Genomic DNA, 16,421 nt, shown 5'->3' on the forward strand with positions numbered 1-16,421 from the left:
ATAATGGTCGTATCCCATGCATACGACTACAGATGGAAGTCAACAGGAGGTACATTTTGCTAATTGTTTATCCCCATAATGCAACGCAACTTTGCAAGGCGGTGACCAACGTTGGGCACAGACTTCACAAAACTTAACAGCTCGAATGCGCACAATGAGTCAGCCAGCCAGTCCGTCTGTCACTAGTCTTCATCTAAGAACATTGACCCAAGATTAAAACACCAGATCACATCTGATATTCTGCGAAAAAGTTTACATGGAATACCACTCGTCATTCAGTCAGTAATTAATCAACCAGCTAATTGTTCAATTAAATCTCACACACGGCACTTACTGCGCACATCCTGGGAGAAGGCCTTGACCCAGGCATACATCTTGATGAATTTGATATAGTTGAGTATCTCGTTCATCTTCTGGACCCGGCGGTCCGTCACGGCCACGCCCTTCCTCCTGAAGTAGGCCGTTAGCCTCGAACTGAACATCTGCAGCAGGGAACACAGAGAAAGGTTGTCTTTTCACTGTTCTGTGTGTGTGTTTTTGTGTTTGTTAATATCCAAGTCTGCATGCATGTAGAGTACCAGTCAAATGTTTGGACACACCTACTCATTCAAGGGTTTTCCCTTTGTTTTTTAAAACTATTTTCCACTTTATGTCTTCACTATTATTCTACAATGTAGAAAATAGTAAAAATAAAGAAAAACCCTGGAATGAGTAGGTGTGTCCAAACGTTTGACTGGTACTGTATGTATGCAAGTGGGCTGCTCACCATAGCAGGGTAGAAGAGGATAAAGACTGCAGAGCCCAGTAAGGAGGTGGGCCCCAGGATAGCCAGGTTGAAGCCCATCCCCAGCACAGCAATAAGAGGCCCGCCTGCCAGCAGACTGCCCACAGCCGCCGCCTCAAACATCCGCTGGCCGTCATTAGAACACATGTTGATCAACTGCAGAGAGAGCAACAGAGGAAGCGAGAGACACTTTACAGCAGTACAGAACTACACCATCTTTATCTCTTACTCTGCATGCACATGTACTGTGTTGCAAATCATGTGTTTTGGCAACAACAGCAGACTGTTTTGCCCTTGCTAGCATTGTATTAAAGGTGTGTCTCAAATACAATAAAAGGAGTGCTTGGCACTTTCTCAGTCACATCTGAAAACCTGAAACACGGCTTAGTCTAAATGGGAGCTAGCATTATTGTGAGGCTGACCATTATCTCACCCATTTCCCCCCCACCCCATCTCACCTGCCCAGTTCTCTTAAAGAAAAAACATTTGCGTGAACCCTGTCTGGTGATCTCACCTGTCCCATGGATTTGTCTCGGATGCTGCGGAGCCGCAGGATCTTGTGGAAGGCCATGGTGAGGATGGCTCCCCGCAGGCGGGTGCCTGTGCGGTAGTTGAGGGCCCAGGTGAGCGCCAGTGACCAGGAGCGGACCAGCTCGGTGCATAGCAGCCCTACGACCAGCAGCAGGCCGTAGGGCAGGTCGGGCTCCGCCTGCTCTGTGTACTCCAACAGCCGCTTCACCACAAAGGCCTAGCAGGAGAAGAGAGGGCAGGAGAGGACGGGGATGAGGAGAGGGAAAGATGAGAGCACAGGCCACATGACTGACAGCAGTACCATGTCCAAGAGACATCTACATAACCACCACTGCAGTCATTATCATGGACATCTACTAAATCAAGACTAGCTAAAGCCGTCATGCCATGACTACCGATAATCATCTGAAGAGGCTCTACTGATTTGAGATAGAATACAATTTTCCTTTAGTTTCAGCTCTCACCCTTTAACCTCTGTTGTCCTTTTACTAAGATTTTGATAAGATCCTTTAAAAGAGAACGAGAGAAACAGTGAAAGATTTTGACACGGCTGTTTTTTGGCACAGACACAGAATCCCATTCCAACATAATCATTTCCTATTGTTTGCATCATCATGTAAGCGGATCCAAACATTCAGATATGATACCTTCAGACATTATACCTACAGTCACAGTGGGTATGGGGCCATTCAGTAATGCTTAAAAGGTCTGGAAGTTAACGGCAGCAGACTATACAGACGGAGAGCGACAAAAGCAATAGGGGGGAAAAGTGTTGAATCTCGCACACACATACTGACACACACACATACGATGGACCAACAATCAATTCCACAGTAAAGTGAATCAGTCCACAAACAGGGAGTGTCAGCAAACCTACATTGTTGATAAATGCATGTTTTATTGAAATAGGCAAAAAGAAACCGTGAAACCATGTGTAAACTATTTTTTTAAATTGCACAAACAGCACTCATGTAAAAATAATAATGAGCTGATCAGATCCAACAGGAAAGAGTAACAAACGCAATTCACATTAGAGGCACAAGTTCAGGTCAACAGAGTCTTTTGTAAGGTTCAGCCTCAGTTTTTTATTTATTTACGTTTCTAGTCCTCTGGGTTGAGATAAGTGACATCTCATATTTAGTTGCGTCTCCCCTTAGGTCATTGTCCAAAGATCCAGAGAGGAGGAAGGCCGAAGCCCCTCTGCCCTGCCTCACTGGCACTGATCCTACAGGAATTGTGTTCCAACAGCGGACCAGGCCAACAAGGCTTTTAGTGAGAGGTACAGTCTGTTGATACAAGTCAAGTACTTTTTTCACCCCCCCAGCCTGAGAGGTTAAACAGTCCAACAACACCTCGCATTTAAGGGGAAAACCGGTCCGATTCCCTGAGACACTAATATGAAAGTCTGACTGATCATTTGGGTGAAAGTTTCAGGTTAACAGTAGATTTTTTTATCAGCAATAAAAACAAAACAGCGTTGGACATTGGAAATAAACATCAAAATAAAAACAATGTTAACATCGAACAGCATTTTACAGTGCATTGTGGTAACCTATCAATTATTTTTATGAATACATTTTTATATGAGGGAGAGAGAGAGCAAGAGCGAGTGAGAGCGAGCGAAAGAGAGAGAGAGAGAGAGAGAGAGAAAGAGAAAGAGAGAGCGAGAGACAAAAGCGTTTCAGAGAAAGATAACTTTGATCCATCCCTGCATGAGAAACATGCCCTTACCTCTCCGGCTTTCTTCCCCCAGGGTCTCTGCCCGCTTCATTCTCTATTTCTCGCCGAGGGGTTTAAACGGACACCCTGTGGAATCTGAAGAACAGCCTCTGTCACACGCCACCTTGCATGGGGGGAGCAGTGAGCACAAACACTTGTATGCCATGCCCTCACCCCACCCCTAACTGCCCATCCATATTATCTTCCCAGCTAACAAATTTTGGTTTACGTTCTAGGAAGGAAAAAAACCGAGGTTGTGGAAAGGTTCCTGAGCCAACATAACGTTACCAAAACGTTGTAGGCAAATTATTTTTCTAATTACCAAAGGAGAACCACGAGGAAACGTTACAGGAACGTTCTGTGCTAGCTGGGTTGTTTTAACCTGGGTGAGAGACACAGGTGTGTTGCTGTGCTGCTATAGTAAGAGCAGATGAGACAGTAGTTGGGTTGCATAATTCCTGAAACTTTCCCAAAGTTCCTAGGTTTTCATGAAAATTCAGTTTCAGAATTTAGCAACCCTTCACAGCACAGAGGTAGAGACGGCTTACTGTGTTCCCTGTGGAAGAGAGGAGGATGACAGAGGCTATCCTAGGAAAAATGGAACTGATTAACCCTAACACCTGGGTCGTGTTCATTAGGACACGCAACAGAAAGCGCTTTGCAACATAACTAAACTAAAATTAGCATTTCTTATTGGGCAAGTCCAGGTAGTCCCTCCCTGTTTCTCTGTTTTCTTCCATTTGGTACCTAATGAACACAACCCTTCCCTCTAAAGCACCTGTTCTCATCTAGGACAGTCCTACAAATACCAGAATAACATTAAAAAACAGCTGTAGGATGGACAATTGCAACAAGTGTCATCTATCTATTCACAGAGACCCTCCAGAGGGTGACAGACAGGAGTACAGTTTCTGACTAGGTGTTGTTAACTAAAGAACAAAGATTCACAATTTCCATAACCCAGAACATTTCCTTAACATCTCCTTAAGCCACACAATGGATCCAAGATGCCACCATTGAATCAAAAAGAAACTAAGTGGGACTGGTAAAAACACAAAAACAATACCCTACCCAATAACTCTCCTCCAGTATCCAGTTAATTTGTTTCGAATAAGTCGTCAGTAAGGCAATTTTAAGAGCCCAGTGTAGCCCTTTACACTCATAACCGTATACGGGTTGAAAATGGCAGAGTTGGACACTGTTAAGCACCTAAATTGGAACGCAGTGGCTGTACAGTAACTGGACACAGCCATTAGCCGTGATATATTGTCCATATACCACAAACTCATGAGGTGCCTTTTTCCTATTATTAACTGGTTACCAATGTAATTAGAGCAGTAAAAATAAATGTTTTGTCATAACCTTTACGGCATTTATAAACTGGGTGGTTCGAGCCCTGAATGCTGATTGGCTGACAGCCGTGGTATATCAGACCGTAAACCATGGCTGTCAGTCAATCAGCATTCACATTCAGGCCTTGAACCACCCAGTTTATAAATGACGTCGGAGCTTCCCAACGCTGTGTGGGTTTTGACTGACAGCCTTTCGGAACTTGAGCACCGCCCACGACAAGAAGTTGTCCCCCACCCTTCCCGCTAATTGCGCAACTTTTGATCAAATAAAATAGTTGTCGGAGTGAGGGGAATGCTGTAAATTAAGAGGACTCTGAGGATTATAAATACTGTTTTGTTGTCAAGCCAAACACCCGTGAGTCCAAATGAAATGTGCACTTCACATTTCAATATCATATATAGTGTTTTGATGACTATGTTTGACGTGCAGTTCCAAGGTGACGTGACATCATACCATGGGTTGTTCTGAACAGAATGAGCCTAAGTTTATCTATTGTGGAGAAAATTCACTGCAGAATACACACCTGGATGCACTCCCGACTCCTTTCTACACACACTAAAATTACCATCTGTTTCTCTGAATTGCCTAGCGAAAGCCTAACACTAAGATCTTATTTTATAACTTAGCTAGTCATGTTGCCAGCAGAACAAGCTATCAAATGATGCCCACCTGACCCGGATTGTGTAAACAACAGTAATTGTGTGATGGCAGGGATGCAGGTTTGTGTTCCAAACAAAATAAATATAAGTGTGCTTGCTCTAGTTCATCAACGGCACATTTAGGAAAGCTCAAAAAGACTATTCTTTGAGTCATAAAAGTGCATTGAAATCATCTAGGAACTGCCCACTTTGGAGAGGTGTGTGGCCCCTTGGAAACACTAGTTAGACCCCTCACTCAAACCCTTGTCATGTTGCATCTTCCCCAACTTTCCCATTAATATTCTTATCATGTTACTGAATGTAACCAGAGTTTTTTCCAGACTTTGATATCAACAAATATGGGTGAAAAATACAGTAAATATTAAATGCATATAAAATCAACAGTGTAATATTTGGATTCAGTCTGGTGTCAGGTGAAAGATTGTGTACTCAACTTTGGTCCAAACTCTTCCCTTTCAATAGCTACCATGCTTATGCTTTTCATATTTCTGTAAGAAACATTTCAATTGAGCCCCATCCATATAGGCCAATTCCCACGACGAGTGTAAAGGGTTAACATTGAGACAGAAGAATCTTAACACATGTAACACTCACCTGTAGGCCTCAGCCTTGATGGAGGGAAGGGGACAGAGGCAGGGGATTGACACACCCTGCTAATAACATTTGAGAGAGCGAGAGTGAGAGAGAGCAAGAGCGAGCTATTGAACGACAAAAGCCTCCCCAGGGGAGGGTGAGATGGCGTTACTTACTGGGCCACTGAAGCCGGCTAGCTGGGTGACCATGAGGCAGAGGATGGTGAGAAGCAGGCGCGTCCGACAGAAGGCCCAGACCACACCGCACAGGGAGGCCTCGTCCCCTTTCACCCTGCGCTCCTGCTCCCACAGCCCGGCCAACCTGCGCACACACAGGCGATCAAACCACAGTCGACCAACAATCACTGGCTGGAACTGTCGTGCCGGAGTCAGGCACCACAAATGGATACAGATCCTGTCTCAGCCTTGTCTCGGTCTTCCTCTACATTCTGGTTATCACAGTTCATAAACTGGAACTGTCGAGATCTCTAAAAACCTTGAGACCAAAACTCAGGTGTAACGAGAACAAGACCGGTTATAACGTTGAGAAATAAGACCGAGGCAGAGACCCGGGCCAAGCACAATCGTGGTATTTTTCAATAAACTGTCCTTGGAAGGGTGACCTTTTTGACCCCGTATATACAGCGATCAGTACTGACCTGCGGTGGTTAACCTCGCAGCTCTCAAACTGGGACACGGACCACACGTCCTCCAGCAGTAGCTGGCCTTTGCGGTGGGCGTGCACGGCCAACGGGGTCAGCCAGTTGAAGGTCATGAAGGAGAAAAGGCCCGCGTTGTCCACTGGGTGCTCGTGCCTGTGGTGGGGGGGGGGGGTGGAGTTGTGGGGGACAGATCATTTAGAGAGAGGAACATCTACACTGGTACAGCAAGAGGAGTCTCCCTCAAGATTTCCTGCTTAGTTATCCCTTCCCACCATGTTGCTGCTTGCTCTTTGGTGGTTTAGGCCGGGTTACTGTAAAGAACTGTGTGACAAATATTATTTTAAAAAGGGCTATTTCAATTGAGGTGAGAGAGCACCTATAACTAGGACCCAGTCTTTCCTGATCACTTGGCCTGACAAAGAACAACTATAGGCCTTACCAACAGTGGTGGTGCTGCTTGCTTACTTGCTGGTGGAGCGGATAGGTTTGAGGACGCCGACGCTGTGTAGGTATTTGCTCCGCACTGCTTCCTCCTCCAGCTCTTTCATGTAGGGAGCGCCACCCTCCAGGGACAAACCGCCCTCTGCCCTTGCTGCCGTCTCCAAAGCATCCTGGGATTGATTGAGATAAATGTATTGTCGATAAGAGCAGATACATTTTAAAACATTGACATGTTGAATTATCAAGAGTTGGATGCATTTAGCTTGTGGCGGATGTTACAGTGCTAGCCATACCACTTTCTCCCACTGAGACTAGAGCCTGGGACCTTTTCATCCAAACACATGTGACCACCTCCTAAAACTTCATTAGCCAGTTGTGCCACCAAAAGGGATTCAAATTAGCAACAAGTGGATACATTAGGCTCAGGAGTGAGTTTACAAATCCCCATCCGTTACACTTGCACTCATTTATTTTTGTTGCATCAGTCCTTTTTTGATGACAGTAAATTTGATAAATTCACTCAGACATGACTTGAGAGGAAAATACTGGTCGACAGTCATCAAGTATTAGGTCATTAGAGAGCAGAGAATTAGCATGCATCCCAAATGGCACCCTAAACCCTACATAGTGCCCCTACTTTTGACCATAGCCCTAGTCAAAAATAGTGCACTAGGTTCTAGTATTGATGTGAGCTGTCCTTAAAAAAGCCCCCCAGCAGATTAAACACGAGAGCCACGGTGCATCCACAAACACAGGTATGATAAAACGTTTATTTTTACTGCTCTAACTCCGTTGGTAACCTGTTTATACTAGAAATAAGGCCTCTGTGTTGCGTTGTGGGTATGAATAGCCCTAAGCCATGGTATATTGGCCATATACTGTTAATTAAAGCTCCCAATTCACCGGTTTATTGACACCGTTTTCAGTCCAAAATGGATCTATATATACTTAAGCATCAAAAGTAAATGGAATTGCTCAAACCATTTCAACATTTCTTATATTAATCAAACCAGACCACACTATTTTTTTTAAATTGACAGATATCCAGGGGTACACTCCAACATTCACACAATTTACAAACAAAGCATTTGTGTTTAGTGAGTGCCAGAACAGAGGCAGAAGGAATGACCAGGTATGTTCTCTTGATAAGTGTGTGAATTAGACCATTTTCCTGTCCTGATAAGCATTCAAAATGTAACAAGTACATTTGAGGTCTCAGGTAAAATGTAAGGAGTAACAAGTTCATTATTTTCTTTAGGAATGTAGTGAAGTAAAAGTCAGCTAAAATATAAATAGTAAAGTACAGATACCCCTCAAAACAACTTAAGTAGTACTTTAAAGTATTTGTACTTAAGTTCTTTACACCTCTGCTAATTTGTGACCTTAATTATTCAATCAAGTACAAGGGAGGAGCAAAAACCCACAGAGACACAGCCCTCCGTGGATTGAGATTTGACAATGTTTTATGGTAACAAAAACACCCTAATTTGTTTTATGATTGGGAAATGTTGGAATTGGGCCATGTCAGTTTCTAAAAGAAATCGCAATAGCAAATTTTATCACATTACTGTAAAGGTGTGGCCAGAATGGTTCATCTTTTGCAGTGACTTTTTCAAAACAAACACTGCATGCCGTGATTTTTTATCTATTCAAACCATTTAAAAGTAAATGCTACAGCCCACACTTCTATGCAAAAGACAATCTTGTTCAATTCTTTATTAATCCATAGATGATTGCGTTTCCATCTCCTGTCTTGGCAACCTGGTCTCAAAGCATTTCGTATTATGTCCGTAAACCCGAGACACTCCATTTAGTGTACGTTACGTTTTGTATGGTGTGTATTAATTTGTGGATGTCCATCAACCATTTCATATTATTTGTTACGTATTGGCAACATTTGTAATCAATTTATAAAAACTTACTAAATGTTACGAATTCTAGCTAGGTGACTAGCGTTAGCTAGGATAGGAGTTAATGTTACATTTAGGAGATGGGTTAAAGGGTTATGGTTAAGGATAGGGGAAGGGTTAGCTAACATGTGAATTGGTGCAAAGTAGCTAAAAAGAAGTAAGTTGGTGAAAAGTTGCTAATTAACTAAAATGTTTAAGGTGTCCTTGATGAGATTCGAACTGGGTTGCTTGACATGCACTTTATACGCACACCCATCTTCTCTGACCTACCACCCTACTTCGTTTTTGCTTTAAGTAACCATTTATCTGTCCCGGATCTGTCCCGGATTTGCATTTACTACTATTTACTACATAGTAAATGCAAATCCGGGACAGATCCGGGACAGATAAATGGTTACTTAAGGGAAAAACGAAGTAGGGTGGTAGGTCAGAGAAGATGGGTGTGCGTATAGTCTATGAGACCAGGTTGGTCTTGGTATCAGCTCCAAGTTTAAAGAGGCTATGATGTCATGCTCCTATCTCACAGCAATAATGTAGCTTGGCCATACCATCTAGGCTACCGGTCCACTTACTTTCGAGCATGCTTAGCATTTGAATGAGTGATGGCGCAATGGTAACCTAATACAGTGCCCTCCTAATTATTGGGACAGTGAAGAATTTTTTTCTTTTGACTCTATACTCAAAGATTGGATTTTAAATAAAATAATGACTGAGTTTAAAGTGCAGATTGTCTACTTTAATTTGAGGGTATTGTCATCCATTTTGGGTGAACCGTTTAGAAATTACAGCACGTTTTGTGTATGGTCCCATCATTTTATTGTAAATAAGAATAGAATGTTTCTAAACACTTCTACATTAATGTGCATGTAACCATGATTATTGATAATCCTGAATGAAGACTGAATAATGATAAGTTAAAAAGTTAGATGTACAAATATCCCACCCCCCCTCAAAAAAGCTAGCCTCCCCTGTTATTGTAATGGTGAGATGTTAGCATGTCTTGGGGTACGATATTAGTGAGTCTAACTTTCACTCATTTATCACAATTCATGTAGAAGTGTTTAGAAACACGTTCTTATTTCCAAAATGACAATACATTATTTACCATTCATTTCTGTTGGGCACAAAATAATCTGAAACACAATTTAAACAAATAGCAAAAGCATCCAACAAGTTTGTAGAGTCAAACTTGATGTAAACATTGCATGCTAGGAATATGGGAATATGGGACCAGGTGGCGAATCGCATCTCTGCATGTCTGGCAGACATATCAGTGTGGATGACGGATCACCACCTCAAGCTGAACCTCGGCAAGACGGAGCTGCTCTTCCTCCCGGGGAAGGACTGCCCGTTCCATGATAATAATAATGATCTCGCCATCACGGTTGACAACTCCATTGTGTCCTCCTCCCAGAGCGCCAAGAACCTTGGCGTGATCCTGGACAACACCCTGTCGTTCTCAACCAACATCAAGGCGGTGGCCCGTTCCTGTAGGTTCATGCTCTACAACATCCGCAGAGTACGACCCTGCCTCACACAGGAAGCGGCGCAGGTCCTAATCCAGGCACTTGTCATCTCCCGTCTGGATTACTGCAACTCGCTGTTGGCTGGGCTCCCTGCCTGTGCCATTAAACCCCTTCAACTCATCCAGAACGCCGCAGCCCGTCTGGTGTTCAACCTTCCCAAGTTCTCTCACGTCACCCCGCTCCTCCGTTCTCTCCACTGGCTTCCAGTTGAAGCTCGCATCCGCTACAAGACCATGGTGCTTGCCTACGGAGCTGTGAGGGGAACGGCACCTCAGTACCTCCAGGCTCTGATCAGGCCCTACACCCAAACAAGGGCACTGCGTTCATCCACCTCTGGCCTGCTCGCCTCCCTACCACTGAGGAAGTACAGCTCCCGCTCAGCCCAGTCAAAACTGTTCGCTGCCCTGGCCCCCAATGGTGGAACAAACTCCCTCACGACGCCAGGACAGCGGAGTCAATCACCACCTTCCGGAGACACCTGAAACCCCACCTCTTTAAGGAATACCTAGGATAGGATAAGTAATCCCTCTCACCCCCCCCCTTAAGTTTTAGATGCACTATTGTTAAGTGACTGTCCCACTGGATGTCATAAGGTGAATGCACCAATTTGTAAGTCGCTCTGGATAAGAGCGTCTGCTAAATGACTTAAATGTAAATGTATGTAAATGTAAATACTAAACTTGACTACTTTAATACACACATTAGTGAATTAGTCCCAAAACTTTCGCTCCCCTGAAATGGGGGACTATGTAAAAAAAAATATATATATTTTTTTAAATGCTGTAATTTCTAAAATGGTTCACACAATATGGATGGCAAATACCCTCAAATTAAAGCAGACAGTCTGTACTTTAACCTCAGTCATTGTATCATTTCAAATACAAAGTGCTGGAATACAAAGCAAAAACTATTTAAAAAATGTGTCACCCTCTCAATACTTTTGTAGCTTACTGTATTTGTTGGGTAGCGGGAATAAACCAGTCGTGATGATTTAAGCTGATAGAAAAGTAAAATTAACATATTAGCCTTTGTAATCTGACCTCCGTACCACTGGAAAATTCATCTGCTTTATCATGACGTTTTAATGGTTTTATTAGCCTACCATTATTACAATTCCTGTGCATCAAACACCTCCATTATCCAAAAACAACAATATTTGATTGCGATACAATTCTTCAACCACTAAAAGTTCTGCATACGCGTGGCCGGAGCTGGGCATGGAGAGACGCACACTTTCCCCGTCAAGTTCAATATGAATAAATACCAACCTTCGCAGGAAAACTGACGCATGCAAGGTTTAAAGTAATTTTTGTGTGCACGCAGCTTTGATAAATAAGGCCCCAGGAGACTATTTGTGGCCTCCAGGTCCTTATATGAAGGTCCATATGAGACCAGTTCTTCCTGTCCAGCTCAGAACAGAGCAGGGGTAGCCCATCTCAGAGAGTTGTGCAAGTTTTGAATATGTGACATTGTTGGTGAGCAAGTCAGGGTAAGAACCGCCACAAAAAGCGGCCAAGCGGAGATGCAGAGGTCATTCAGGCGGCGAGCAGGACGAGAACAATGAGCACCCATGCTGGAGTCAGCCGTACGAGGAGCGTAAGTCTCAAAAACACACGCACAATCATTAAAACATATGTCATGTGACGAGGCAGTATGTAACACTTGCACAACTTTTTTTTTTTGAACCAGCAAAGACAAAGACAAAAAGGGTCATTTGTTGCGCCAGCTGAGCTATGACTCAGCCCTGATTGAGTAATTCTGTCACAGAGGAGGCCTGGGGAATGACTGAGGGACAGCAAAGATGTCAGCTCACACTGCTCAGAGGAGTGAGGGAAACAGAGGGAGGTAGAAATCAGAGGTCATTTTTAAGGATAAATTATTGCAGAATATGGATTGTTTGCTAGATTTGAGTTTCCCTTTACTGTAGTGTGAAAATGCCTTTAATTAGTAAATTATATTAATACATGGCAGTGTTTCCCCTATATGCATTTAGCAGCGGTGCATCGACACAGAGAGAGATCTCTCTACATACAGTGGGGAGAACAAGTATTTTGATACACTGCCGATTTTTCAGGTTTTCCTACTTACAAAGCATGTAGAGGTCTGTAATTTTTTATCATAGGTACACTTCAACTCTGAGAGATGGAATCTAAAACAAAAATCTAGAAAATCACATTGTATGATTTTTAAGTAATTAATTTGCATTTTTATTGCATGACATAAGTATTTGATACATCAGAAAAGCAGAACTTAATATTTGGTACAGAAACCTTTGTTTGCAATTACAGAGATCATACGTTTCCTGTAGTTCTTGACCAGGTTTGCACACACTGCAGCAGGGATTTTGGCACACTCCTCCATACAGACCTACTCCAGATCATTCAGGTTTCGGGGCTGTCGCTGGGCAATATGGACTTTCCGCTCCCTCCAAAGATTTTCTATTGGGTCCAGGTCTGGAGATTGGCTAGGCCACATTGAGATGCTTCTTACGGAGGTCAGAGGAGCCTCTTAAAGAAGAAGTTACAGGTCTGTGAGAGCCAGAAATCTTGCTTGTTTGTAGGTAACCAAATATTTATTTTCCACCATAATTTGCAAATAAATTCTTTAAAAATCCTACAATGTGATTTTCTGATTTTTTTTTCTCATTTTGTCTGTCATAGTTGAAGTGTACCTATGATGAAAATTACAAGCCTCTCATCTTTTTAAGTGGGATAACTTGCACAATTGGTGGCTGACTTAATACTTTTTTGCCCCACTGTACATAAACATACATAAATACACATGTATATATACACATACACACACACATATCAAATCAAAGTTTACTTGTCACGTGCGCTGAATACAACAGGTGTAGACCTTACAGTGAAATGCTTAATTCCAGGCTCTAACCAACAGTGCAAAAAAGGCATTAGGTGAACAACAGGTAAGTAAAGAAATAAAACAACAGTAAAAAGACAGGCTATATACAGTAGAGAGGCTATAAAAGTAGCGAGGCTACATATAGACCCCGGTTAGTCAGGCTGATTTGAGGTAGTATGTACATGTAGATATGGTTAAAGTGACTGTGCATATATGATGAACAGAGAGTAGCAGTAGCGTAAAGAGGGGTTGGGGGTGGCACACAAAAATAGTCCGGGTAGGCATTTGATTACCTGTTCAGGAGTCTTATGGTTTGTGGGTAAAAACTGTTGTGGGTAATAAAAATAAAAAGCATTTTTGTACTCGAATTGGCACTCCGGTACCACTTGCCATGCGGTAGCAGAGAGAACAGTCTATGACTGGGGTGGTTGTGGTCTTTGACAATTTTTAGGACCTTCCTCCGACACCGCCTGGTATAGAGGTCCTGGATGGCAGGCAGTTTTGCCCCAGTGATGTACTGGGCCATACGAACTACCCTCTGTAGTGACTTGCGGTCAGAGGCTGAGCAATTGCCGTACCAGGCAGTGATGTAACCATGCTCTCAACGTTGCAGCTGTAGAACCTTTTGAGGATCTCAGGACCCATGCCAAATCTTTTTAGTTTCCTGAGGGGGAATAGACTTTGTCGTGCCCCCTTCACGACTGTCTTGGCGTGTTTGGACCATTCTAGTTTGCTGTTGATGTGGACACCAAGGAACTTGAAGCTCTCAACCTGCTCCACTACAGCCCAGTCGATGAGAATGGGGGCTTGCTCGGTCCTCCTTTTCCTGTCATCCATAATCGTCTCCTTAGTCTTGGTAACGTTGAGGGATAGGTTGTTATTCTGGCACCACCCGGCCAGGTCTCTGACCTCCTCCCTATAGGCTGTCTCGTCGCTGTCGGTGATCAGGCCTACCACTGTTGTGTCAACTGCAAAAATTGATGGTGTTGGAGTCGTGCCTGGCCATGCAGTCGTGGGTGAACAGGGAGTAACGGAGGGGACTGAGTACGCACCCCTGGGGAGCTCCAGTGTTGAGGATGTTGCTACCTACCCTCACCACCTGGGGGCGGCCCGTCAGGAAGTCCAGGATCCAGTTGCAGAGGGAGGTGTTTAGTCCCAGGATCCTTAGCTTTGTGATGAGCTTTGAGGGTACTATTGTGTTGAACGCTGAGCTGTAATCAACTAATATCATTCTCACATAAGTATTCCTTTTGTCCAGATGGGAAAGGGCAGTGTGAAGTGCAATAGAGATTGTATCATCTGTGGATCTGTTTGGGTGGTATGCAAATTGCAGTGGGTCTAGGGTTTCTGGGATAATGGTGTTGATGTGAGCCATTACCAGCCTTTCAAAACACTTAATGGCTAAGGACGTGAGTGCTACGGGTCAGTAGTCATTTAGGCAGGTTGCCTTTGTGTTCTTGGGCACAGGAACTATGGTGGTCTGCTTGAAACATGTTGGTATTACAGACTCAATCAGGGACATGTTGAAAATGTCAGTGAAGACACCTGCCAGTTGGTCAGCACATGCCCGGAGCACACGTCCTGGTAATCCGTCTGGCCTTGCGGCCTTGTGTATGTTGACCTGCTTAACCTGTTGATCCTACCCCCTACTTTTTCGAACATTCTGTTAAAAATCGCGCAACATTTCAGCGCCCTGCTACTCATGCCAGGAATTTAGTATATGCATATGATTAGTATGTGTGGATAGAAAACACTCAGACGTTTCTAAAACTGGTTAAATCACGGCTGTGACTATAACAGAACGTGCGTTTCATCGAAAAACACAGGAAAATCTGATCACTGAAAACTGGAAAATATATCAATGCGCCATTTGAATGTATTGTTGAATAGAAACCACATTACCTGGAGCCGAGGTTGCAATACCTACAGCTTCCACACGATGTCAACAGTCTTGTCATTTGCCTAGGATTTGTTTCTTGGTCAAACGGACAAGAGACAGCCCATTTCTTCCGGTCTCCGACCGGATATTTTGGTTGAGATTTATCCGGACATTATTTCAAGACGTACAGCTATAGAATATACATCGCCTCGTGATCAATTTGATCGATTATTAACGTTTACTAATACCTAAAGTTGCATTACAAAAGTATTTCGAAGTGTTTTGTGAAAGTTTATCGTCGACTTTTAATTTTTTTTAAATGACTTTGCGTTATAAAACGCTGTTTTTTTCCTTGATCACAGTCTTCAGATCGATATCTAGGCTATATATGGAACGATTTAATCGGAAAAAAGACCCAATAGTGATGTTTATGGGATATCTAGGAGTGCCAACAAAGAAGATGGTCAAAGGTAATGAATGTTTTATATTTTATTTCTGCATTTTGTGTAGCGCCGACTATGCTAATTATTTTGTTTACGTCCCCTGCGGGTCTTTAGGGGTGTTGCATGCTATCTGATAATAGCTTCTCATGCTTTCGCCGAAAAACATTTTAAAAATCTGACTTGTTGGCTGGATTCACAACGAGTGTAGCTTTAATTCAGTACCCTCATGTGTGTTTTAATGAACGTTTGAGTTTTAACGAGTGCTATTAGCATTTAGCGTAGCGCATTTGCATTTCCAGATGTCTAGATGGGACGCCTGCGTGTCGGGTGGAGGTAAGAGGTTAAATGTCTTACTCACATCAGCTACGGAGAGCGTGATCACACAGTCATCCGGAACAGCTGATGCTCTCATGCATGCCTCATGCATTCCCAACAATCACTTCTATGCTCACTTTGAAGCTTGATTAAATGACTGAACAAATCATTTTAAATGGAACTGTAACTAAGTAAACTTATACTCTGTTTTATTATATCTGATTAACAATATGAGTTCATAAGAAGGGATTGTGTGATATAGACAAGGAGTAATTAAAGTTAATGAACACCATTCCAACTAGGAAGAAAGAAATGGTTTGTGGATTAAGTAAACAGATAAAGTAGTTAACCTATGGTTGAACTGACAAAACTGAGCTCTGGGGTGTTTTAGAGAAGGCTGTGAGTGCATTCCTAGGTTCTCTGTTTATTAGAACTGTCAGCTAAGTGGTGATCGATAATGTTGATGGGTCAAAAGTTAATTCAGTTACGTTGTGTGACCTGTGTGTGTGCTAGTAAGTTAGAATGAACTATTAACGCACTTTGTCCCGGTCGAGAGGAGACGATTCTGTTAAGCAATGAAATGACATCATGTTATTGTATATAAACTCTTGCTCGTGGGAACATGGCAGCACGCACCGAGAATAAATCATGTTACCTATTATTGAGAAGACTGGTCTCCGTCTATTTTATGCAAACAAGAATCTTACAAATTCTCATGAAATAGATTAAGGGAATTCAATTAATGAAAACACATTGGTATAATTA

At 43.0% G+C, this 16,421-nt stretch overlaps 1 protein-coding gene across 8 annotated transcripts in view; it reads right to left on the reverse strand.

The window, feature by feature from the left end:
- Window positions 1–16,421, reverse strand: part of abcc5 (ATP-binding cassette, sub-family C (CFTR/MRP), member 5) — a 60,585-nt gene that overhangs the window by 38,775 nt on the left and 5,389 nt on the right. For 7 of the 8 annotated variants that reach the window (XR_006831376.1, XR_006831378.1, XR_006831377.1 and 4 more), the window contains 6 exons: window positions 6,746–6,891; window positions 6,278–6,433; window positions 5,796–5,940; window positions 1,299–1,532; window positions 767–940; window positions 335–482 (listed from right to left, as the gene is read on the reverse strand). Coding sequence is in view for 5 of the 8 variants with exons in the window: in XM_046294984.1 (XP_046150940.1) it covers window positions 335–482; window positions 767–940; window positions 1,299–1,532; window positions 5,796–5,940; window positions 6,278–6,433; window positions 6,746–6,891 (1,003 nt within the window). In the remaining 3 variants the exon portion in view is untranslated. Of the gene's footprint in view, window positions 1–334; window positions 483–766; window positions 941–1,298; window positions 1,533–1,779; window positions 5,635–5,795; window positions 5,941–6,277; window positions 6,434–6,745; window positions 6,892–16,421 lie in introns of those variants that run through there. The other variant, XM_046294989.1, reaches the window with a different exon arrangement.

Source organism: Oncorhynchus gorbuscha, linkage group LG13 (genome assembly GCF_021184085.1).
Source record: "Oncorhynchus gorbuscha isolate QuinsamMale2020 ecotype Even-year linkage group LG13, OgorEven_v1.0, whole genome shotgun sequence".
Lineage (NCBI taxonomy): Eukaryota > Metazoa > Chordata > Actinopteri > Salmoniformes > Salmonidae > Oncorhynchus > Oncorhynchus gorbuscha.